The sequence below is a fragment of the Danio aesculapii genome, chromosome 7 (genome assembly GCF_903798145.1).
Source record: "Danio aesculapii chromosome 7, fDanAes4.1, whole genome shotgun sequence".
Taxonomy (NCBI): domain Eukaryota; kingdom Metazoa; phylum Chordata; class Actinopteri; order Cypriniformes; family Danionidae; genus Danio; species Danio aesculapii.
Window position 1 is genome coordinate 70,569,982 of NC_079441.1, and position 27,381 is coordinate 70,597,362.

At 35.0% G+C, this 27,381-nt stretch overlaps 1 protein-coding gene across 1 annotated transcript in view; it reads right to left on the reverse strand.

The window, feature by feature from the left end:
* dhx15 (DEAH (Asp-Glu-Ala-His) box helicase 15) overlaps positions 1 to 22,807 on the reverse strand; it is a 52,721-nt gene extending 29,914 nt beyond the window's left edge. Inside the window, exons 1-5 of the mRNA XM_056462432.1 lie at positions 22,647 to 22,807; positions 20,345 to 20,705; positions 18,021 to 18,214; positions 15,743 to 15,902; positions 8,739 to 8,957 (exon numbers count right to left, since the gene is read on the reverse strand). Coding sequence (XP_056318407.1) covers positions 8,739 to 8,957; positions 15,743 to 15,902; positions 18,021 to 18,214; positions 20,345 to 20,705; positions 22,647 to 22,714 — 1,002 coding nt within the window. The 5' untranslated portion in view covers positions 22,715 to 22,807. The remainder of the gene's footprint in view (positions 1 to 8,738; positions 8,958 to 15,742; positions 15,903 to 18,020; positions 18,215 to 20,344; positions 20,706 to 22,646) is intronic.
* Between the last annotated feature and the right edge of the window lie 4,574 nt (positions 22,808 to 27,381).

Here is a 27,381-nt window from a genome sequence, read left to right on the forward strand (position 1 = left end):
GGCACGGTACAATAGTGGAGGAAAATATTTTAAATGGCCCCTTTAATCTACATGCTGCAGATGCAAATTTGCTGGCACCGATGTAAAGGAGCAAACTAATCTTAATCAGTGGTAATTTAGGCCTGATTTGAACGAGCAAAGTTGAACAAATAACACCCCCCACCCCATCATTGAGGCTTTTTTTTCTTTCTTTCAGGCAGATCGTGGGGTTTAAAACTAATTGCTGTTTGAAAGTTTGCGAAAAGCCAACAGAGTTAAGTCATTCTGTAGAGTTCGGTTAAATTAGCAGGACACAAGAGAAGATAAAGAAGCTTCTTATCCTCTAAAACGGAGTGGACAAACCGCGTAAATTGCTCGACTAAAATGAGGTGACCTAAAGCAGCAAACCGAGCTGTTATGTGACCAGCCTAAGAACCATGTTCTTGGCCTACATTTTAACATGTTCAATCATACTTTAAATGGGTGAAATATAATGGCCAACTCCGCTGTGATCATTAGTCTCATCGCTTGCTTAAGATGGGAAATGCTTAAGCACAGCAGCCTTTGAACTGCCTAAGTCCATACGAACTCCATTAACCCAATTAAAAGCACATTAACAAGCCAACAAAGCGAATACCTGCAACACTAGCACTGCTACAAGCCTGTCAAAGCAATGGACAAATAGCCAAATGCTAGTGGGAATTCAAGAATAAAAGATGTAAAAGATGAATATTCTGGCATCATATCTTTGCCACTATTTATGTCTTTATCCATCAGATAGAAGAATGATGGCAATCATTTTATGTAGAAAAAAAGACACTGCAAAAATTTAGACAACCAAATAGTGTTCACAATGACTTCTGTTGTTTTTGACCACTTAATAGACATCAAGTTAAACCAAAAGTAAGATTATTTAGAATAAATATGATTATTTAGAGTAAATTATGTACTACATACAAGTATTCAATATCACGAGAATATTTGGCTGTACTTGCATTGCTTTAAATCCATTCACAAATCCTAATTAAATCGTATAATGTCTATCATGGTATTTTATGAATAACATGAATTCGACATACTACTCTGCCCACTAGAGCTGCATAATTTATCTTTTCAGCATTGATATCACAATGCGTTCATACGCAATAGTCACACTGAAGGATCTGCGATGTGGATTTGGGATTATATTTGACCAGGAGCCAAAGTCTTGGAGTAATTGCAGAGTTAACCATAAAGTTACCAAACATTTAATGGCAAGGCATGTAACCATATGAGCAAAGCATTACAAGTCAATTTAAAGCATTCAGACACAATTATCATGTAACTTTAAGAATGATTAACTGCATTTATGTATATATACACACACGGTGAAAACTACATGGTGTTATTTTACATCAGATTATTACAGTTTTACTTTTTACTTGTAATTGGTTTATTTTAATGTAGATGCACTCCAAATACAAAAACATGCCAATCAATTTAAAAGTAGAAATTCTTTTCAAATAGAGATGTTAATTTCCTCGGGTGAGTGAGTGAGTTTTCATTTTATTGCCATTTCAGCTTCTATGGCTATGTCATGGCAAAAATTAAATAGATCAAATTTACCACGTTTATAAATACCAATTTTCTATAATTATAAAAAATATTCTAACAATTAAAAGTAATCAGCAATAAATAATATACAAGGTAAAATACATTATTAATAATAATAATAATAATAATAATAATAATAATAATAATAATATACAACATAAAATCTAAAACAGTTTAAGGTTTCCTTTTGATAAAAACTGTACAATTTTAGATGGATTTACATTTAAAAATATTTCATTTAAAGTCTGTCCAGATAAAAATTGTTGTCTGATAACATTATAAATAGGGCACTCCACAAGACTATGTTTAACAGTTTGGTTTCTGTTGCAATATACATTTTGGGGGTTCTTCTCCTTTGAGTAAATGTTCATGTGTGAGTCTCGTGTGTCCAATGCGGCACCTTGTATAAACAATCTCATCATGTCTTGACTTAAAAAAATAAATTAGATTTCCTTCCTATTTCTGGCTAAATAATTTCCTCGGGTAAAATTACACTCATTATTACAATATGGAAGAAAAATCAATCCTTCAATGCCACAGCCATATCACCCTGCAACCCAAGGTTACTCACTGAAGGCAAGCAGGGCTGAGCCTGGTCAGTACCTGGATGGGAGACCACATGGGTAAACTAGGTTGCTGTTGGAAGTGGTGTTAGTGAAGCCAGCAGGGGGCGCTCAACCTGTGGTCTGTGAGAGTCCTTATGCCCCAGTATAGTGCTATATAAACACAATACATTACAATGTATTTTTTTACCTACTTTATATAATGGAAGTACACTTAAAAAATATGTTTTGCTGTTTGTTCAAACTTTTGTATTTACTATGTGCTGAAATAATTCTTGAGGGATAACTTAAACGTTTTATGCTCAATCAAAAACTAATAAGTTAACTTAATTCCTTCATGTTACCCCAACACAAATCCCAGCATTTTTTTACAGTGTTAGGCACATTAGAAAGCAGGGTTATTGTTAGCCAAAAAAACAGTAGATGGTTAATATTAACATAAAAATCCACTAGTAGTGCAGAAGACACACTTAAAAACAAAGTGCAAACATAAAATCGGTCTGTACAGGACGAGGATGAACTGGCTTGTATCCGCTGACATTATGGACTTGATAATGATTAGTTCACAGCAAAGAGAACAATCCTGCGCATCAATAAACCTCCACTCAATTATCATCCGATGGCGGTGGAGACACTCCAACTGCAACTTACTTGACTTCATTTCGCAATGAGCCGGCGATCAATCTCACACCTGCAAATGAAAACGGATGTACACCGCCAGACCCACTGCTGAAACTAATGACGGGAGTCTGCCGCTAATAAATAGGGTGTCAAATTAGCTGATTAGGTGGATGGTGTGAAGATATGACTTCTCTTTGAGAATGGAAGTGAGAGACATTAATGGAGGAAGTACTGTTTTAAATAGACTCGTACAGTCTGCCATGTAGTGAATTGTTGGATTGCTACAGGAACTCTTTGGGTGCGACTCAATCAGCACCCTTGTTTAGTATTCAGTGCACCGATTAGGGTGTCAGCCATTTTAAGAGCTGTCTCAAATTGCAAAATTCTTCCAGTGCACTGAAATGTTCGCGCCCTACAAAAAAAAGTCCCACAATGTACCGTGAAAACTCAGGGCGCATTGATACGCAATATGTGCCCCTAACGAAAGTTCGGAAGTGTAAAATATGAATCACGTGACCAAACACACCAAATATAATTACAACCGAGAGTTATTTGGAGTTATTTTATGAACGAACATAGCTCGACAGGTACCTAGCAAACATTTATAATTATTTAAATGGTTGAAATGTTGCTGGTATACGAAACAATCCTATTAATTTGCTAGTGTACTTTTTACTTTAGTGTACTTTTTAGTGTAAATTTACTAATATAATTACATTTGAACTCTGTGATTGCTTTAATTGGCAAATATACTTCATTTGCCATTTATTCACTTTCATTTTTTAATCGTTTTCTGATTAATTGTTAGGGCGGTTGTGTTTATACCAGTTGATTTCCTTTGAACAATTTAAGTATTAAAATAAAAAAAAAAGAATAAAACACCTTTAAATATTTTTAAAACGATTATATATTATAATATAAACGTGTGCAATTTTATATACAATAATATTATATCAATGATATGAAAATGATTATTTCTGCTGTTGTTTAAAAACTCCAGTTTTTATAATGTACAATGAAGACGTTATTATGTCAGTGTGTCCCAATGTGCAGTGAACCAAGCTCATCAGTGCCCTTACTAGTGGCCGAATTTGTGCACACGACCTGCTGATGAATAACCTCGGGAGCTAGGGTGCTGATTGAGACACAGTATTTGTCTTCACATTGTAATTAATTGTATTACGGTGACTCTGATTGGCTGATGAACATTTGAAGGTGTGCATTTATGTTCAGGAAACTGCACAGTAGGGGTGTGCCATATCATACTGCTCACGATAATACCGGTTTTCATTTTCACAACAAAAATAAGCTATATTACGATATCAATAACATAGCAATGTGATTCTCTATAGTGCACTAACAATCTCCAGCATGCACAACAATACATGTCACATCCAATGACGATTTAGTAACTAAAATGTGAGCTACTTTAATAGTATGGAAGCAGCTGGGTTACAGAAAAACAGAAATGTAATGCAAGACATCAGATCTGCAGTCCAGATTCATATGTGAGAGGAGATACAGGTGTGATGTAAACAAATTGAAACCAAAATAAAACCACATTTAGCTCACAAATTATCTAAAAATCTGGCCCGTCCACAGATATACGTGCATTGTTCTGAGGTATTCCTAAACAACACTAACTTTTTTAATGTTACACCACATAGTGGCACACACAATAATGCTCTTATATCATTGTTACACCTTTTTTTCCCCCATTTCATCATAAATATTGTTAATGTACATTGCACTAGGCCTACTATTTTGCATGTAGGAGTACAACATACAATGTAGTATGTTGGTGAAAACTGAACTGAAGCGGTTTTGATTTACAAAACTTCATCTACGTTATGCTGCTTTGGCACAATCTACATTGTAAAAAGCTCTATAGAAAAATAAAGATCAATTATATTGCGTTTGTGATATAATTTTAAGGCTATATCACACGCGACTACTGGACAGTAAAGTAGTTCCAGACAGATTTACAGCTCCATATCACTACGCTGAATAACTCAAGTTATTTCACCGCTACAAACAATCAAAAATCTGCTCAACACACAACAGAATGCTGCGATGAGATGTGTGAGAAATTAGTGGTACACACAGGCGCAGTTTGAGGACGAAAACCTGACAAACAACATCTGAACACTGGCTTTAGGTGTGAAAACTGTAGTAGAAAACACTCCTGCATGTTGAATGATTAGAAAATAAAGGAGACCCATGCTGTATTAATTTTCTAATAATTCAACAGCCCACTGTCAATTATTCCTTTCATAAAGTATACAAAGAAATTAAGCTGAATTACAATTAGAGGGATACAATTAGAGGGATACAAAGTTAGTGTTAGCTCTACTGCAAAAGATCTGGGTGTCATATTAGACAGCAATTTAACTTTTAAAAATCATATATCCCATGTCACAAAAACAGCTTTCTTTCAGCTGAGAAATATTGCTAAGTTACGAAGTATGCTATCCATCTCAGATGCAGAAAAGCTAGTCCATGCTTTTATGACTTCTAGGCTGGACTACTGTAATGCTCTGTTTGCTGGCTGCCCAGCATCCTCTATTAACAAACTTCAATTAGTACAAAATGCAGCTGCCAGAGTTCTTACCAGGTCTAGAAAATTTGATCACATCACCCCAATTTTATCCTCCTTACACTGGCTGCCTGTTAAGTTTCGTATTGAATTTAAAATATTGCTTCTTACATATAAAGCTTTAAATAATCTAGCTCCTGTTTATCTAACCAATCTTCTGTCTCGCTACAATCCAACTCGCTCTTTAAGATCTCAAAACTCAGGACTTCTGGTAGTACCTAGAATAGCAAAGTCGAGTAAAGGACGTCGAGCCTTCTCATTTATAGCTCCTAAACTCTGGAATAGCCTTCCTGATAACGTCCGAGGCTCAGACACACTCTCCCAATTCAAAACTAGATTAAAGACTTATCTGTTCAGTAAAGCATACACTCAGTGCACCACTTAGGGGGCTTCCACACAGGATCTGCATCTAGTTTATATACACTATGAACAGCAGCTACGCTAATTATTTTTCTTTATTCTCCATTTCCACCTGGGGATACTCTTCCTGAGGCCCTCAGACTATGCAGAGTCACTGATTCGATCCAAGACCAACGACGAGATGATCCCAAGGTTTCCATATCCTGGACCAGGCCGTATCCTGAGCAGCTACTGTGATGGTCATGGAAGAGTGGAGAACATGAGACTGATTCCTGTGACGCTCCAGAGACAGACGAGTCTTCGCTGAGGCCAGCTTCCAGCCTCCGCCACTGAGACTGCAGCTCTGCACAAGACGTTTGGCCAGCGGAGAAATTAAAATGGTCATGCCCAACTGAGCCTGGTTTCTATCAAGGTTTTTTTTCTTCACTTCCGCCATTAGTGAAGTTTTTTTCCCCTCTCCGCTGTCGCCACTGGCTTGCATGGTTCAGGATCTGTAGAGCTGCGCATCGTTGGATTTGCTCTTCAGTGTTTGGACTCTCAGTAGTGATTATTAAACCACACTGAACTGAGCTTAACTGAACTGAACTTAAACACTACAAACTGAACTACACTGTTCCTATTTACTATGACCTTTTATGTGAAGCTGCTTTGACACAATCTACATTGTAAAAGCGCTATACAAATAAAGGGGAATTGAAGTTGTTCAATCTTTGCAAAAGGCGAAACAGCACAGAAGCGACATACTGGGGGAGCGCTGGTGTTTCTCCGTGTGTGACCGTATTTATCATTTGGGTGGGTCCCTGACCCTCCACTGCGCTCAGGTGAGCACTGGTTGCAGGAGACGTAAAATAATAAATGGCTTAATTTCAGGGCTGAATCTGGGTCATTCTCTGCCATCTCTCTCAGGCTTCCGCCGTTGCGCCAAGGCCAGCTGTGTTCATGGCCATTATCAATCTAAGCATTGATCTCTTCTGCACTATTTAACTGTTGTGTGCGAGGCGGCTTGAAAAATGTCACAAATGACAAATGTGCCTCATAATGAGCATCTCAAACGTGAAGTCAAAGCGCCCCACACACACTCACGCAAAACAAAGTAATGCACCCACAGTTGGGGTTTATTATTGCTTTCTTATATAAAATGTGGATTTTATTTGAATGCTTGATAAATGGCATGTGACTGATCACTCTGGAGATGCAGATAGAGGTACTGTGGAAATGCCAAATATCACTGTACAAACACTGCACTAGTGACTGTCCTAAACAGTGTTGTCAGAAAAAGGGAAATACACATGCAATGCTTTAAGACAAATATATATATTTTCTCTAATACAAGTATTGTCAAGAATACTGACAGGCACAATACAGAATAACAATAATAAAAATAAATAAATAAATAAATAAATAAAAACGTGTGTGCGCGCGTGTGCATGTTTTTACCCTCCTAGAATCAAAGTATTGTCAAGGAACATATATATAGAGATTCTGGCATACTAGGTAGGTAGAAAGGTGCTGTTCCTTTATTTTAAAGTGGTTACAGAAACCAGCGAAATATGGCCACACATTAGGACTGGTGCCAGATGAGAGGAACAGAAGAATTATTTATAATGTTTAATAACGTTGATTTTTAGGACTAAGTGTAGCCCATTTTACATTATTTCTGACTGAAATTATAAAAAGTTACTAAAATGCCAATACAACTTAAGTAATTTATGCAATTTTAAGCTTGTGCATTTTTTTTTTTTCATGAAATATTTTTTTTGTTCCTCTCATCTGACACCAGTCCAAATGTGTGGCCATATTTTGCTGGTTTGTGTAATCACTTTAAAATTAAGTCACAGAACCTTTCTACCTACCTAGTATGCCAGATTATCTATCTATCTATCTATCTATCTATCTATCTATCTATCTATCTATCTATCTATCTATCTATCTATCTTCCTTGACAATACTTTGATTCTAGGAGGGTAAAAACATGCTCGCGCGTGCGCACACACGTTTTTATTTATTTATTTGTTTGTTTTTATTGTTGTCATTCTGTATTGTGCCTGTCAGTATTCTTGACAATACTTGTATTCCAGAAAATATATAGATTTGTCTTAAAGCATTGCATGCGTATTAAAATGAAAAAAAAAATGTATACAGGACTAGAAATTTCAACTTTTAAAATTTAGGAGCACCAGAAAAAAAAAAAAAAAAAAAAACTGTAGGAACACCCACCAAAAATTTATGAGCACCACTGCAAATTTTATATTAACGGATTTAATGTATTTGAAAACAGCATCAGGACTAACCAAACCGAAAAACTACTAACTAATCTGTAACCACTTCTTGATATTTGCGCAATAATTCCAAAATGAATGTCTAATAATTATAAAATATTAATGATGACGATAATACTAACAATGAATTCCATTTCTTATTATCATGCTGCCCTAAATGTGCTTGAAGGGGAGTTATCTGCTAAAAATAATGGAAGAATGGACAAAATAAAGGAGCAAAAGCCTCACTTCAATCACTCTTTAGAAGTTTTGGTTTGTGTCATTTTAAATGCTCAGTCTTAATTAAGGTGTAAATAACTTTGTAGCACGCAGTTTCTCATATGGCATTATTGATACAGACAGATCTCTAAAAACTTCAGTTATTTCCTGATGATGAAATTTTTGATGCAGAGTTGAACGACTCTTGTCAGGATGCTTAAACAAGCATGTTTTAATAGTGTTCTGGCATTTTTATTCTAACAAGCCTCAACTTGCTTGCCACTATACATAATGCTGGAATAAAAGTAAAACACTTGCATCTTTCACAGGGTTGAAAAGTGAAATTCAAGCACTTTTCCAGCACTTTCAATTACACCCTATGCTTTTCAAGGATAAGCAAAGCGTTTATATTAAACTAAGCAAAACGTTTCAAGGACACTACTTAAAAATCAAGTACATTTCAAACCTCGAGGAAAAAAAAAATAATAGTTAAGTATTTTTCAAATGAACCCCATTTAATCAAATCCTCTAGGAAATCAGTGACATTACCTCCTGTCCGGTGAGGAAGAGTAGCACGTCTCCCTCATCTTCCTCGCACATGTGGATCTGGATGACCGTGCGAATGGCCGCTTCCAGGTAGTCCCGCTCAGGCTCGGGTGTGTAGAAGATCTCCACTGGATGCGTCCGGCCAGGAATGGTGAGCAAGGGGCAGTTATCAAAATAAACCTGGAACTTTCCGGCATCCAGAGTGGCGCTCATAACGATGACCTGAGGAGAAACAAATAGACCCTTTTCACATTTCTGGCTTTCTCAGCAGCGGAAGACGTCATAGTTGGGCAAATATATGGAGCAGTGAATGGAAAAGCATTACAAAACATTTATTACAATACAAATGGTCCAAACAAAAACAGAAAAACTCAATGTTTTCATGACTTTCAAATAATTGGGGAACAAATTATGGCAGCCAGAAGAGAGAACGCCATATTTACAGTCCTGTTCATAGTCAATGCATTACAAACACTCCACATAAGCATCATCTATTTCATGCAATGATAATTAAGTTTGATGTAATTTGATGCACAGTGAATCAAGTTTGCACCCGTGTAATTACTTTCTATTTTTCCCCATTTTTTATGATAGTGACATTATCTTTAATACTTTAACTGTTTGCAACTGATGTCTCTGTAAGTCAATGTGTGATAAATGATAATTTGCTGTATTTTAGATTTAGATAACTCTGGCTACGATGACCTGTGGAGAAACAAATTAACTTTTTGCATTTCTGAGTCGCTCAGCAGTGGAAGTCGTCATAGTTGGGCAAATGAATGGGAGAGTACAACAAATACATTTTTTGCAAAACAACTTGCTTGAACAAAAAGAGAAAAACTTCATGATAATGTTTTCACAACTTTTTAATAAAAAGGAAAAAATAAAAGTGTGAGGCTAATAATGGCCGCCAGAAGAAAGAACAACTTCAAATTCACTGTCCCCGTCCATACACCTCACTTCACTTAAGAGTTAACTAGTGTTTTTGTAATTTGATGCAAAGATATCAAGATGGATGTAAAGTCAATCAAGTTTGTACTCGTGTAATTTTATGATACTGGTATTATCTTTATCAGTTTAACTGTTTACAAGTACTTACTGCCATTATAAGTGTATGTGTGATCATTTAGAATTTCCTGTACTTTATATTTAGATAACTCTGTCTTATTTACAGTTTTCACTGTAGATTGATAGGGCTGGGTATCATTCAAAACATTTCAATACTGATACACTGAATTTGATACCATTTAATGATCGATACTTTTTCCAATACAAATTTTATCAAATTTATTTTGACAAGATTACATCTTTTTTCAAATGGTTGCTTTTTTTTCTTTAACAGTCAAACTCTTAGAAGCACAATGAAACTAAATGTAATCAAAAAATAAATCAGTCCAAATTAGTTTAAATCTTGTTTAAACACGAACAATTGTTAGTGTCATGTCAGTATATGAAGTTCACTGCTGCATTCTTAAAGCTGGTTTATACTGGCTATTCTGCATCGAGTGATCAGCGTGACCCACGGCACCTGCCTTGCGCGTAGTCGTGCATTTATTCTTCTGCATGCTGCTTGTGCTTCTCTGCAATAACACTTCTGAAACGGTAGCTGGCAGCATGTTTTTATGTTCCTCTGTGTCGAGTTTCTTGTCGGGGTGTTTTGTTTTTTCTGAACGCTACCTTAAATGTACAAGTAGCTCAAACTCACTCATTCAGACGTGGGAACAGGCGGACGTATGATTAATTAGTTTAATCATAAGGTACATAAACAAAAAGTTTCCATCTCAAGCTCCTTTATGGGACTCCACATTTGCAAACAGTTGCTCCATCGAGCTCGCAGCCCTCAGCACCACCTACGCTTGTCAACGCTACCAAACCAACCAATGAAGCTTGTGCTACAATCGTTGCGACGTGTAGTTACATTTTTTGAGAAGTGCCTGTCAGCGTTGGCCCCGGCGAGGGCTATGCGACCGTGCAAAGGCTTCACCGGATCATACATATGTGCTTGATGCAGAAGTATAAATCCGCCTTTAACCATATCTGGTTGTGGGTTTAACTCATACGGACTCTTGTTTCTATGAAGACATCATATCCTCACACAGAAGTAATTCACAGTGTGCCAACATCAGTTTATTTACTTCAGTTCAGTAATTTTTGGGAAAGATTTGCTGTCATACTACCGTGGTTCACCAACACTGAACAAAATATGATTTAACCATAGGTATCGAAACTTGGTACCGAATGAGAGATATTTTTCGATACTCGATAGTATCAAGACAATTCAGTCAGTGCCTAAAAAGTAGCGAACTTGATACCCAGCCAAATTGATTAATGACCACTGTCTACGTTTAACTAATTGTTTAGTAAATAAATAAATATATAAATGAATAAAGTACAAGAATAGCTTTATAAACGTACACTTAAAATATAAATATAAAAAACAACATTAATAAATTGTAAAAAATAAATAAATAAAAATATATATATATATATATGGTGTTAAAATTGTTAAATTATTGTTAAGTGTTAAAATATGGGTAAAAATAATCCAATCCATCAACGTACAAATTTAGGATAAAAAAATGAAACAACATAACTATCAATACTAAGTAATATACCAAAGAATAAGTGGCCGTGCAATAGTGTTGTCACGATACCAAAATTTTGACTTTGATATGATACCTAAATCAAATATCACGATATGATACTAAATCGTTACTAAACCTTTTTTTTAATAATAAATAAAAAATACAAAGAGCAGCTTTATAAATGTATACTTAAAAAAATAAATAAATAAATAAATCGAAATATTGAAAACCTTTTAACGGATTTAAAAAGCTGATGACCGATACTTAAATCGATAAAACAGCTTTTTAAAATTAATAAACAAAATACAAAGAATAGCTTTGTGTAAACATTTGTGAATTTAAAAAGCTGATGACTATTAAATGCATCAAAGTCTGATGTAAAGGGTCTATAGAGGGAATTGGCTTTTGAAAGGACACCAATTTACACGACTCTGGGTAAAAGCTGCTAGGTCTTACTCTCTCTGAGGACATAATGTTTCTAACAGAGAGAAAAAAAAACTCTGAGCCATATTTAGGTGCATATTTCCACATCATGACACCTTATAATTGCACTTAAAGCATATTAAACTTTAGCGCGGAATGGGGACGCGGGGCCGAGGGATCACTTTGAGTCACCTAGACCTTATTTAACAGTCTCTGAACACATGTATAACCTTTGATTTGTTCCTGACAACAAGCAGTCATTACCCATCTGCTTTATGAGAATGGGTCCAGCACATCTGAGCCATAAAACCGGCTGCGCTTCTGCTCTCCTTGGGCTGATGGCTTTCAAATGGGCTGACCCAGCAGCAGTCGCTTTACCTCCACTAAAGCGACTGGCTGTGCATTTCTGAGCAGAATGGCCCACGTTTGTCTTCAAGCAAACGGCCACACAGCTGTCAGGTGTGAAAGCCGCTTTATCCAGAATTGTCTGATGAAGGATATACTGAGAGACGGACACACTCGCAGAATTATCTGCTGCATTTATTACCAGAACCATTTGTCCTGGCTCAGCTTGATGCAGCTTCAAAACTACACGAGTTGGTTTGGTTTTACACACTGTGCATTTTAATGCACATTTATGCAGCAACAAAGAAATAACTTTGCCATGCATGCAAAAAACATTTTCAGAAGCAGCAAACAGGCGCACTTTCATATTAGATAAACGTGCATGTGCGCATTCAGTGTTTGCATCAAATTAAATGATTGATTTTCAGTGCATGGTGTCTATTTTAATATTTCAAGCTATTAAAAAAATAACAATAATAATTTTAATATTAAAACAAACACCATGTACAGAAAATAATTTAATTTGATGCAAATACTAAATGTGTTTGACGCACATGCATGTTTATATAATATGAATGTGCATATGTTATAGACGCATGCTGTTGCTGCTTTCCTTCAAACAACAAGATCTACCCACAACAAGTTTTAATTATAGAAATTTGTATAAAATATTGCATGGACATGATTGACAAATATTTTTACCCATATATATTTTTTTAAATATAAAAATATATTTTTAAATAATCTATTTTTGTATGTTTCAAAATATAGGTAAAATATGGGTTTAGCATGTGTCAAAATATAGGTAAAATATGGGTTTAGCATGTCAAAATATAGGTAAAATATGGGTTTAGCATGTGTCAAAATATAGGTAAAATATGGGTTTAGCATGTGTCAAAATATAGGTAAAATATGGGTTTAGCATGTGTCAAAATATAGGTAAAATATGGGTTTAGCATGTGTCAAAATATAGGTAAAATATGGGTTTAGCATGTGTCAAAATATAGGTAAAATATGGGTTTAGCATGTGTCAAAATATAGGTAAAATATGGGTTTAGCATGTGTCAAAATATAGGTAAAATATGGGTTTAGCATGTGTCAAAATATAGGTAAAATATGGGTTTAGCATGTGTCAAAATATAGGTAAAATATGGGTTTAGCATGTGTCAAAATATAGGTAAAATATGGGTTTAGCATGTGTCAAAATATAGGTAAAATATGGGTTTAGCATGTGTCAAAATATAGGTAAAATATGGGTTTAGCATGTGTCAAAATATAGGTAAAATATGGGTTTAGCATGGGTCAAAATATGGGTAAAAATATTCCAATCCATCAACGTGCAGATTTAGGTTTTAATAAAAATGTAACAATTATCTATGCTAACAAATACTATTTTATATAATTAAAACTTCTTGTGGGAAAAACTTGTATGATGGAAATTAGCAACAATATACACATCTATAACATTTGCTGATTCATATACAACATATGCGCTTTTAGTTTTCACATCAAATTAAAGTGATTTTAGTACCTAGTGTCTAAATTTGTATTTCAAACTACTTTTGGTTAAAATAAGTGTCAAAAGATGTGTAAAAGATTAATATTGTATAGATTTGTTAAAAATGAAACTATTTAATTACCTATACTAACTAATATACATAAGAATAAGTGGCCATGCAATATTTTATACCATTTTATATAATTCAAAACTTGTGGGTCAATCTTGTGGTTTGGTAGCAGCAACAATATATGTCTATAACATATTCATATTCATAATATATAAACATGCATGTGTGCATTTAATGTTCGCATCAAATTAAAGTGATTTTCAGTACAGTGTCTACTTTAAAATATTCCAAATCAATCATCGTATAGATTTAGGTTTTAAAACAATGAAACATAATTATCTATACTAATATACATATAAGAATAAGTGAACATGCAATATTTTATACCATGTTATACAATTAAAACCTGGGGGTAAAATCTTGTGGTTTGAAGCAACAATAAATACGTCTATGCATAACATATGCATATTTCTATAATATAAACATGTACGCGTGTCAAAGACATTTAGTGTTCACATCTAATTCAATTAACAGAAGTGATTTTCAGTACATGGTTCCTATTTATACAAACTATTATACATAAAAGAATAAGTGACCATACAATATTCTGCACCATTTTACATAATTCAAAATTTGTTGTGGGTAAATCTAGTGGTTTGAAAGACAGTGCCAATAATATTCACGTCTACGGAAGTCTACTTATTATTATTAGGTTTTGAAATCTTATTTAGTCAAACATTATTCAGCAGATATCATGCATCTTTATTTTCTTTACAAATTGGACAAGATCTAGTGGTGGCCATACAGCAATTAAACTACGACATCTATGAAATTCAGGTAAAATAGGACCGTTATTACTGGATTTTACCAGTAAGTGGTGCAATTCTGCATACTTATGAATGTGAATGCTTATAAAAGTTTTCAACTGCTTGCATTTTGAGGGGGCTGTTTTGTAATATGTTTGTAAACACTGACAATGCAACCCTTTTCCCCAATTCTTGGAGCCCAGTTGAATTTCTTCACTGCTTTTATTTTACAGTATGTGTGCTTGGAGAGTAATAGAAGGAAACTACATGAAATAAGGTTATGTTTAGGGCTGAGCACAAAGTTATTAGTTATAATAGTAGTAATTGCAATTAAATCAATTAGAATATTTTATTAATAAGTGGATGTATAAAATACTTAGTGCTACTAAATCTTGCCATTAAAATCAATAGTAGCAGGAGACAAACAAGAGAAATAGATAAAAAAAAATGAAAGAATCTATATATGACAGAAGAATCTGAATACACTCATTTAGTCAATTGCACGTAAGAGGGAAATGCTTTAATCAAACTAAAAAGAGAGAAAAAAATAGGTTTCAGTGAGAAATTACGTTAAAAAACAAGGAATACATGTATATCTGATCATTTTAGAAATACAGTAAATTTCATAAGTATGTTGAAACCTGTATTTATTACATATTAATTGCTTTATATTTTTAAGTAGAATAATTTACCATTGGTTAAGGGACTGAAGATGCAAACTAGCATTTTGGCTAAATTTAGCACATCGTACATTTCTGTATTATTAATGTGCAAATAAAACTTAAAATTGTTCACAATAAGATCACTAAGAGAGATGACTTTTGATTTCCTGCCCAACTCACAATCCTATTCTATATGTAATATGTATTTATTTATGTTTTAATGTCATATGAGCAGCACTGGCTAGACCAGGCATGGGTAAACTCGATCCTCGAGGGCCGGTGTCCCTGCAGAGTTTTGCTTCAACACTAATCAAATACACCTGAACACCCTAATTAGTGTCTTCAAGATCACTAGAAAGCTACAAGCAGGTGTGTTTGATTAGGGTTGGTGCAAAACTATGCAGGGACACCGGCCCTCGAGGATCGAGTTTGCCCATCCCTGGGCTAGACTCATGGCAACACTTGTACTAAATATTCAAAATATAATTTACAAGCATAACTGTTTCTTCATCTGTTTCTTCTCTAATATCAATAAAAACATACAGTCTATTAAAATGTTTCATCATCAAAATATCCTTATCCACTTATCTACTTCTACATGCGACAAGTGTGACATACCTTAAGGTCAGATCTCTGTCGGACCACTTCTTTGAGGACGCCCATCAGAATATCTGTGGCTAACGTGCGCTCGTGGGCCTCGTCAAGAATAATGACACCGTATCGCTCCAGTAAGGGGTCGTTCATAGCCTCACGGAGTAACATACCGTCTGTCATGTATCTGCAAACAAGACACACTTTTTATTCATCTTCATATCAAGTAGCACTAAAACAACACCAAAGGAAAAGGCACGGCTTGACGTTTGAGCTAGAGAGAGATAAAGGAGTAGATGAAATGTCCAGTAAATTCTGATTTTTTTTTCCTACTACTATTTACTGTGTCTACTATGCTTTTATATATACTGTATATGTTTGTTTTATTATAAACTTTATAGATGCTTTGGCATTTTTTTTGTATCATTTCTCATGCCAATAACATTTTTTTGTTTAAGTTGGATCAGACAGACAGACAGATATTGAGTTTATAGCCATATCAGCTTCTGACTGTCATGGCAAATAGACAAACTTTATAAACATTTCATTTTATAAATATTATTTTTTATAATTTAAAAAAAAAAGGTTTATCATAATAAGACATCAACAGCAATAAATAATACATAAAATAAGTAGCGGTGCAGAAAACTGAATCGTGATTTACCGTATCCAAAATTAAACTTGCTCTGGCCTGGTTGGTAGAGGTATGTCAGAGAGCAGTTCGGTTGGGCTTTGGCGCGGTACGTTTTTAGTGTGAATGCAAAGTGCGCTCGAGCTTGAAACTGAAGACACAACATCACTTTTAAGGGACTGTTTCATATGGATTTATTAATCCTTCATTTCAATGAACGCAAACTGATATAGTTTATTAAAGATGCAAACCCCTCGCTGCACGTCAGCTGCACCTTCAGCAAACCTCCTAACACCTGCAGCATGAGGACTTTCATGATCATTTATGAGCATCAAAAGTGGCTGATGTGTTCGGCGAAATATTTGACCGTGTCACTGCATCCCAAAAGACTAAAACAATATAACTAAAGCAATCTCCACTGTGCTGAGCGAGAGCGCTTCTCATCTGTTAAACTGAACTGTTGCATCAATGACGCAAGCATGTTCAGGTTCGGGAGGCAAAAAGCAGTGTGAGTGCGGGCTGTCGGGGGAGAGGGGACAATCGCGCTTCGGGACGGTTCAAGGCAACTATACCTACTGTGAGTACGCCCCTAAATTTCTATGTTAAAAAAATAAAAAATAAAAAAAAAAAATACAATTTTGTATATTTTGTGTCACATATAGAATATTATATATATATATATATGTGTGTGTGTGTATATATATATATATATGTGTGTATATGTGTATATGTGTGTGTATATATATATATATATATATATATATATAAAAACATTATTTTTTTGTCAAAATTTACTTTTATATTAGATGTGATTAATCTTTCCCAGCATTAAAAATTTATCTAAAACAGTTTAAGATTTACTTTTAATGATAATTGTACAGTTTTTCAAGGACTCACATTTAATCTCTCCACAGACTTTGAATTTTTATCAAAAGTAAATCTTAAACAGTTTTAAATCATCTTATATTATGTATTATTTATTGCTGTTGATGTCTTATTGTTATAAACCTTTTTTATTACATTTTTCTTTTTTGGGTGAACTATCCCGTTAATAGCAGACGGTTTCTACAAGCTCCGCCCATGAACAAAAGTAACTTTACATTTCCAAAGGTCGTCATGTTTGGTAAACAGAGCGCAGTGAATGGGAGAGTACAACAAATCATTTATTTACAATCCTAAAGAAAGTGTGAGACTGTCTTTTACTGTCCTGCCCCATAAACCAGGGATGTCAAACTTAATTCCTAGAGGGCCTCAGCCCTGCACAGTTTAGTTCCAGCGCTGCTTCAACACACCTGGATAGGTTTTAAACAAGACTGAAAGACTTAGTTTGATCAGCTGCATTTAATTAGGGTTGGAACTAAACCATGCAGGGCTGCGGCCCTCCAGGTATTGAGTTTGACATCCCTGCCATAGACGCTGCATTTCAAATGCCTCACACAAGCGGTAACTCGGTTTTCTGTACATTTATGCAAGGATGATATAATACAAACATGAATACATATAAATGTTTATACATTAAAAAAAATCTAAATGTTAAAAACTTTCACGGATTTAAGACACTGATTACTGTTAAACACGTCATAACGGTCTTGTGAAAGGAGTCCATTGACCTCCACTTTATCGAAAGCTCATGACACACATTATCTGACGTCAGCCACGAGAGGAATGACTTACTTTAGTATGGTCTTTGCAGAGCTACAGTCCTCGAATCTGATGGAGTATCCAACCTCCTGTCCCAGCATGACGTCCATCTCATCCGCCACTCTCTGAGCCACACTCATAGCGGCCACTCTTCTAGGCTGAGTACAGGCCACGCCACGCTTTGGGCCTGGCAGAGACCTGACCATGTCAACACACCACTGAGGGATCTGAAAAACAAGAGTCCAACAATTCATTAACGCTCCTTAGTGTGGTTTATTTAACACTTGTGTGCTGTTGGGGATGTTTCCATACACTCTGCAAACCCCTCGCTGTACGTCAGCTGCACCTTCAGCAAACCTAACACCTGCAGCATGAGGACTTTCATGATCGTTTAGGAGCATCAAATGTGGCTGATCTGTTCGGCGAAATATTTAACTGCATGTCACTGCATCAGAATCAGAATCAGAATCAGAAAGAGCTTTATTGCCAGGTATGTTCACACATACGAGGAATTTGTTTTCGTGACAGAGCTTCTACAGTGCAACAGGATTACAGAGACAGGACAAAAAACAGATAATAAATATATTTTTTTAAAAATGCATCCCAAAAGACTAAAACAATATAACTAAAGCAATCTCCACTGTGCTGAGCGAGAGCGCTTCTCATCTGTTAAACTGAACTGTTGCATCAATGACGCAAGCGTGTTCAGGTTCGGGAGGCAACATGCAGTGTGAGTGCGGGCTGTCCGGGGAGAGGGGACTATCGTGCTTCGGGACGGTTCAAGGCAACTATACCCAGTGTGAGTACGCCCTTAAATTTCTATGTAAAAAAAAAAAATGTTTTGTATATTTTGTGTCACATATAGATAATAATTATTTATATATATATATATATATATATATATATATATATATATATATATATATATATATATATATATATATATATATATATATATATATATATATAAAAAAAAAACACTATTTTTTGTCAAAATTTACTTTTATATTAGATGTGATTAATCTTTCCCAGCATTAAAATTGATCTAAAACAGTTTAAGATTTACGTTTGAGGGTAATTCTACAGTTTTTCAAGGACTCTCGCTGTTGGGGATGTTTTCATACACTCTGGGGTTGTTGGTGACGAGTCTTATTTTGGCACATATTTGTGGAAAATGCTTTGAAATTTTTCAAAGCTTTCAATAGATTGTGGCCAAAGTTACTATCCTGTCGTTATGTTCATGGTTATTTTTGCCCCATTGACTTTCATTATAATTATTTTTCTAATAACTGATTTCTTTTATCTTTGCCATGATGACAGTACATATTTTACTAGATAGTTTTTAAGATACTAGTATTCAGCTTAAAGTGACATTTAAAGGCTTAATTAGGCAAGTCACTGTATAACCGTGGTTTGTTCTGTAGACCAGTGTTTCCCAACCCTGTTCCTGGAGGCACACCAACAATATATATTTTGGATGTCTCCCTTTTCTGACCCATTAACTTCAGGTGTTGGAGTCTATTCTGATGTTCTGATAAGATGATTCAGGTGTGTTTGATTACGGAGAGGTTGAAAATGTGTACTGTTGGTGTGCCTTCACAAACAGGGTTGGGAAACTCTGCTGTAGACAACCTAAAAAAATTATTGCTCAATATTGACCTTAAAATAAAAAAACTGCATTTATTCTAGCCGAAATAAAACAAAAGACGACTTTCTCCAGTAGAAAAAACATTATAGGAAATACTGTGAAAAATTCCTTGCTAAAATATCACTTGAGAAATATTCTAAAAGTAATAAATATTTTACAAGAGGGCTAATAATTTTCCCCTAACTGTATTTGGATATATCTATTATTTAAAATTATTCTGTACATGTTATGCAGATGCACTCCCTTAAAAAATCATCCCAATCAATGTGAAATTATGAATTCTTTGCACATAGTCATCTTCTGAAACAATATTCATATAAAAATTGCAGAAAAACTAAATATTGCAATCTCATTTTTTCATGCAGCCGTAACAAAATTTAACAGGAGGGCTAATAATTCTGACTTCAACCATATATACAAAATAAAAGAAATTAAAATCACAGATAAAAACAAAAGAATGAAAATAAAACACTAAAAACACAGCGCTTTATGGTTTTCAGTGGAGTATAACTGTATTAAGGTACATAAATTCAATAATCAAATGTAAAAACACTATAGTCTTCACTGCATAAATAAACAATCTTTGTTAAAGTGGCAAACTTTATGGTTTCTTGGGTCTAAATGGTTCAAATTCACTTAATTGTTTTGTTTCCATCCACCTTCTGTTGTGTATATTTTGAAATACAAGTAAAATCCTGAGGAGTCTAACCTGTGTGGTCTTTCCAGAGCCGGTCTCTCCTACGAGCACAAAGCTCTGATGGCGGTTCAGGATGTCATTAAAGCGCTCTTTATACTCCCAGACGGGCAACTGCAGCCTCTTCTTGAGGATCTCGTAGTAGCGCGGCGTGTGAGGCAGGTTGGTAAAGGGGTTGATCTGCTGATGCATGCTGGCCTGCTTCAGAGGAAGGATCCCGCTTCCAGACACGCTGGAGCTGAGCGCCGCACTCGACGACTTGCTGTCTCTCTCTCGGTCCCGATCGCGGTCTCGGTCTCTGTCACGGTCGCGCTCACGATCCCGGTCACGATCTCGATCCTTTGATCGCTCATCCCGATCTCGGTCACGGTCCTTCCTGATGGGCAAAAATAATGCATCCCATTAGCTCAAATATCAAATGCATGTGGTTTGATAATTTAAGCTTCCTCATAAGCACACAAAATCTGAACCCACAGAAATCTGCACATGAATCTTTGAGTATTGATTTGCTTACTTAAAGTCTGTGTAAATACCTATTGTTTTTATAGTAATTTCAGTAATATTAACTAATATGCAAATGTTTGTAGGATTTATGTACAATACAGTTTCTAATACAATATTTTAGTGCATACATTATTTGACAGACTTGCTTAGTTTACCAAACACTTGGTTAAATTTGAATTTGCATTGTAAACCTTAGATTAAAGTGATTTTATGAGCTAAATTTTAGGTTCCTACACTCATTCCCCCATAAATCAGCAGATTTCATTTTGGTGTGGCACTGAAATACTGCATGCACTAATAAGAAGACATTCAGTTGCGTTTTAAAGCCTTTTTAAGCCTTAAATAGTGGAAAAGTAAATATTTTTAGGACCTGTAGGAACTCTACCACCTTCATTAATTAACATACAGTCAATTAATCAATTTGCACATTATACAGATATATATATATATATATATATATATATATATATATATATATATATATATATATATATATATATATATACAGATATATATATATACAGACATATACAGATATATATACAGACATATATATATATATATATATATATATATATATATATATATACATACACACACACACACATATATACATACCTATATATATATATACATATACACACACATACATACCTGTGTGTGTATGTGTATATATATATATATATATATATATATATATATATATATATATATATATATATATATATATATATATATATATATATATATACACACACATACACACATACAATATTGTATATAGTAACATACTGTACATTTGTCAAATTGTTGAAATGTATTCTTTGATAAAGATATTTATGTATGATATTTCTGTTCGAAAATAAATAAATAAAATAATAAATATGAACTGATTAACACAAATCTGATTAAAATGAAGCAGATTTCATTCAGAAAGACTATATAGTTCTTAAGGTAAGTTTGCCTGGTATGGCTTTGAAATTATAATTTACTTGTTTGATTTTGCATACAAAAGCAAATGTATTCCGACTTAAAGATGATTACATATTTGTAAGAGATCATTTTTGCATGTTGCAAAGCATGCAACGTTAAAATCTTATTCTGAATGCATTAGTTTCCCTCTGTTTTGACACTTTTTATAAACAATATAAAGACAAAAACACTGTAAGAGCTAAAGAAACCTGTGAACCAAAGAGAAACACAGCAGGCCGCGCTTTAGCCGTGAGCAGCCAAACAATCATAACACTACAGCAATCTCACATCCATAAAACTACTTCTACTTTACATTTCCTATAGAGTTTCTCTTTAAAACAAACTTAAGAGTCAAGTTGTAGCACATTCTGACAACATTCAAGTCACAATTATGCAGCACATATTTCCACAACACAACAACAGCTTACGTTTACATAACGTTAGTGATTATGCGAAGGCCTTGTTTATAACATGTACGCGTCATAAAGCAAATGTTTTTAAACAAGCAAACCACAAGTAGTAAGCGATCTAGTTGAATTGCAAGCGTAAATAGTGTGTACAGTAAAGTTACGTCAAAACGCCGTTGTGCACGCTAGCCGACGCAGACTGCACGTGTTAGCGGCGTCATTCACAAAGAGCCGGGTGGTTGTTCGCAAAATAACGCGTTAATTACTAATATAACCACCATATTGTATGGCAACTGCGTGTTATAACTTTAAATACACAACATATTAGAAACAATGTCACCGTGCATTAAAAGAACACCAGCACATACGTGTTAGCATGCTAGGTTAGCCTAGCCGCTCTTTCCCTCCTCAGCTAAAAACACTCTTCAACATACCCGTCAGACGACCTCTTCTTACTCGACGAATATTCGTCACCTAAATCCAACCGATGTCGTTTTGACATCTCGTATTATATAGATTAAAGCGGTAAAGGAAGAGTTTGCTCGGTTACTTCAACGCAGCCGCTGCTTTCTCTCTCTCTCATACACCGCTAAAAGACAAGATGGCGACCGGAAGCACTTACCTCATCATTATTATTATTTATTATTTCAAGTGCACTGTGAACGAACACTTCAACAGACAGCTCTGTGTGCGTTCATATTATGTATTTAAGTCCTCAGTCTATTTTCCACTGAAACGCAAGAGAGGTATACTGAATAATGAAGGTTGTGGATGCTCTGAATGGAGGAGAATATAATCTAGCGCCAATAAAAGCGCCCGCCCCCCTCGCAGACATTACAGCAGTTCCCGCGTTCGCCGCAAGGTGCAGAGCAGAGTTTGTGTACTTATTATCATTTCTTTTTTTTATTAAATACTATATTACATAATATATTATGGTGCATTTGAACACAACTGATTCATTAAACGGATATATTTATTAAAATAATATTTTAGTCACCGAAATCTTTAGAAATAGAACGATAATACTTTTAATTCATGCAAAGTATTGAAATAAAACATTACAAACTACAAAATTTCAACAAAATTTTATACATTTTTTGTTTGTCTTGAATTTTGCTCTTCATAAATTTTCTTATTTATTAGTTTTCCCTAACATATAAATCTGTGTGTACAAATTTTGGCCAGTTATCATAAATTATTTTGTTAGATTAGCTGTACATTCAGCTTCAGTACTGACTAATCTAATGTATAAGCCAGAGCTCAACAATAAGGACTGCCCGATGGCCCGGGGCTAGCGTGAGAGACGCTTGGGACAGTAGACAGGATCATTACTGGCCCGATCGGGACAGTGCTGCCTTGTCACTAAGGTTTCATTTGCATTTGTTAATTGCATGCATATTAAGTTTGTGCTTTTAAGTCTTTAAATGCTACCTTCTCTGTGATATTGTAAACACCATATTGCTTTTCGGTTCCTCTTAACTGATTTGATGTTTTGAGCATGCTATTTTTTTTTTGTAAACTGGTAACAACTAGTACAGTGAAGTGACGGCAACATGACGGCAACATCAAATTATAAGAGGAAAAGAAAACATTTGTTTCAAACATCTTGAAAGCAGACATTTATGTGGGTACAACACAACGAAAAAAATTAAGGGATGTTTTGCAAAATTTGCAGACAGTATGACAAGTCGGGGCGACGCAGTGGCGCAGTAGGTAGTCACTATATCTATCCATCCGTATCTATCCGTCCGTCCATCTGTCTGTCTGTATCTATCTGTATGTCCATTTGTCTGTCTGTCTGTCGGTCCTTCTGTCCATTCATTTGTTGGTCAATCTGTCTAGGTCAGTTGGCGTTTCTGTGTGGAGTTTGCATGTTCTCCCTGCGTTCGTGTGGGTTTCCTCCGTGTGCTTCGGTTTCCCCTACAGTCCAAAGACATGCGGTACAGGTGAATTGGGTAGGCTAAATTGTCTGCAGTGTATGAGTGTGTGTGTGTGTGTGTGGATGTTTCCCAGAGATGGGTTGCAGCTGGAAGGGCCACATAAGTTGGATAAGAAAAACATGCTGGATAAGTTGGCGGTTCATTCCGCTGTGGCAACCCCGGATTAATAAAAGAACTAAGCCGAAAACAAAATGAATGAATGACAAGTCGACCACCTTTTGTTAAATAATTTCGAACTGCAATAAAATACCTCCACATTTTCCATACTGCTCTTTTTGTTTGCAAAACACAGAATTTTACAATTATACATTTATAAATTTTTAAAATATTTAAATTCTAGATTCATGGATGTTAGTTTTGATACATTATTTAAAATATGTGGCTTAAATAGCTATTGCTTTTTTTGGTGGAGCCAGTGAAAATTTTGCCAGGGCAAGTAAAAATCTGAATGATTGGCCCGATTGGACCATTAGAAAAAAATCCTTAGTGTTGAACCCTGATAAGCACAAATATATTATTGTAAAGCTTCCTATAGAAAATATCAATTTCAGTAGCGTATTTAGGCATGGCCAATATGGGCGATCTTGTTAGGGGCGGCATGGAGAATGTGCAACTATGCTGACACACAGGCATTTGTAGCTCCGCCCTCTTTTAAAAAGAGCGCAGTTTCATTTGAATTTAAAGCGACAGTCACCAAAACGCCACAGTTAGGATCAAAGTATAAAAAGGTCAGTTTCAGAGAGTTATTTTTTACGGTTTACAGTTTATTTACGGTTGTGAATTGCATTATGGGATGTTGATCCCTGCTCTCTCAACTTTTGATGTTGAACTCTGCAATATAACAAAGCGACTGTTATTGACATTTTAGTTTGAAATAATATAATAAATAATATATATACTGAAATAAGTCTGTAAAATAACAGAAAATGTACGGGCAGTTTATTACAAGCTTTTTGTAGCGTAATGTACAACAGCAACCCAGACTATATATCACTTTAAACTATTAAAAATGTTAATAAAAGTCACGTTTTCCAACTTTTCAAGGTTAAAATATATAGGAAGAGATCAAGATCAAGGTCTCATAAAAGCATAAATAAATCAAATAGATAAAACATGAATCACAAAATACCAAAAAAAGCTAATTTGCAGATATTTCTTACAGTGTGCACCATTAGATGACCTGAGGGTGAGTAAAATTGTACATTTTTAATTTTGGGTGAACTATCCCTTTAAATCACATCACATGAATAAAAAAAAAGTCACAAAATATGTAAAACTGCTAATTTACGGATATGTTTTACAGTGTACATCATTCACAGATGACCCCCCAACTGAAAAAAACTGCTTAAACCAGCCCAGGCTGGTTGGCTGGTTTTAGCTGGTTGACCAGCCTGGTTTTAGAGCTGTTTTGGCCATTTCCAGGCTGGTCTTAGCTGGTCAGGCTGGAAAATGACCAGCTAAAACCAGCTTGACCAGCCTAGCCAGGCTGGAAGTCTAGCCAAAACCAGCTATGTCCAGCTTAAACCAGGCTGGTCAAGCTGGTTTTAGCTGGTCATTTTCCAGCCTGACCAGCAAAAACTAGGCTGGAAATGGCTGGAAACCAGCCTAGAAAAGGCCAAAACCCCTCTAAAACCAGGCTGGTCAACCAGCAAAAACCAGCCAACCAGCCTAGGCTGGTTTTAGCTGGATTTTTCAGCAGGGCCGGGATGAGTAAACTTGTACACTTTTATTTTTGGGTGAACTATTCCTTTAAATCGTGTCTCAGGACATACCGAGCTCTTGTAAATCTCCAGAAGCTCCTGTATATTCACACCGTGATCATTTACTGCAATGAATCAGCCAGTGCAGAAGACAATCATCGCCGTCGACACACGTAATTACACAGCCGAGGCATGGCTAACAAGCTACATAATAGCAACTGGATCATTGCTCGTGGCCGGGAATTGATGGTGATGGGAAAAACAAAGTTAGCGTTAACAAGACTTTACACAGCTCTGCGTATAAATCTCAAACACTGGCTATTTTACTTCCGCGTTCACAGACAATTAAATAACAGACCAATTGCGTGTGAAATATAGGCTTGTCGAGATGTAGAAATGGCTTCTTGAAACTGAAGAACTGTTGTGTTTATATTAGAATTGATGATAGCATGAATTTTAAAAGACTACTGTAAAAAATAAATAGTAATTAGTAGTTTTTTGTATTTATTTATACTTTTGAATTGCATTTTGGGTCCTTGATCTTATGTTCAACAATTTTTGGTGTTAAAAAAGTTTTAAAAAGTGACTTTTATTGACTTTTTAAATAGTTTGAAGTGATTATACTGTCTGGATTGGTGTTGTATATTACAAAACAAAACAAAAACCTGGATTTTAAACATCCAGTCCGTTTTCTGTTATTTTACAGATGTTATTCTATATATATTATTTCTTATACGATATATTGCATGTGAAATATAGGCTTGTCGGGCTGTAGAAATGGCTTCTCGAAACAGAAGAACTCTTAAATGTTTATATTAGAATTGATAAGCATGGATTTTAAATAACTACTGTAAAAAATACATATAATTTTAGCAGGTTTTTTTATTTATTTATACTTTTGAGTTGCATTTTGGGTCCTTAATCTTATCTTCACCAATTTTTGGTGTTAAAAAAGTTTTAAAAAGTGACTTTAATTGCCTTTTTTATAGTTTGAAGTGATTCTATTGTCTGGATTGGTGTTGTATATTACAACAGTTTCCCAACCCTGTTCCTGGAGACACACCAACAGTACATATGTTGTATGTCTCCCTTATCTGACCAATTCGTGTCAGGTTTTGGGTTCTTTTCTAATGTTCTGCTGAGTTGATTCAGGTGTGTTTGATTGAAAATGTGTACTGTTGGTGTGCCTTCAGGAACAGGGTTGGGAAACACTATTACAAAAACAAAACAAAAACCTGGATTTTAAACATCCAGTACTGTTTCTGTTATTTTACAGATGTTATTCTATATATATTATTTCCTATACGATATATTGCATGTGAAATATAGGCTTGTCGGGCTGTAGAAATGGCTTCTTGAAACAGAAGAACTCTTAAATGTTTATATTAGAATTGATAAGCATGGATTTTAAAAGACTACCATAAAATTACATATAAATTATCAGGTTTTTGTATTTATTTATGCTTTTGAATTGCTTTGATCTGATCTTCAACAATATGTGGTGCTGAAAAGTTTTAAAAAGTGACTTT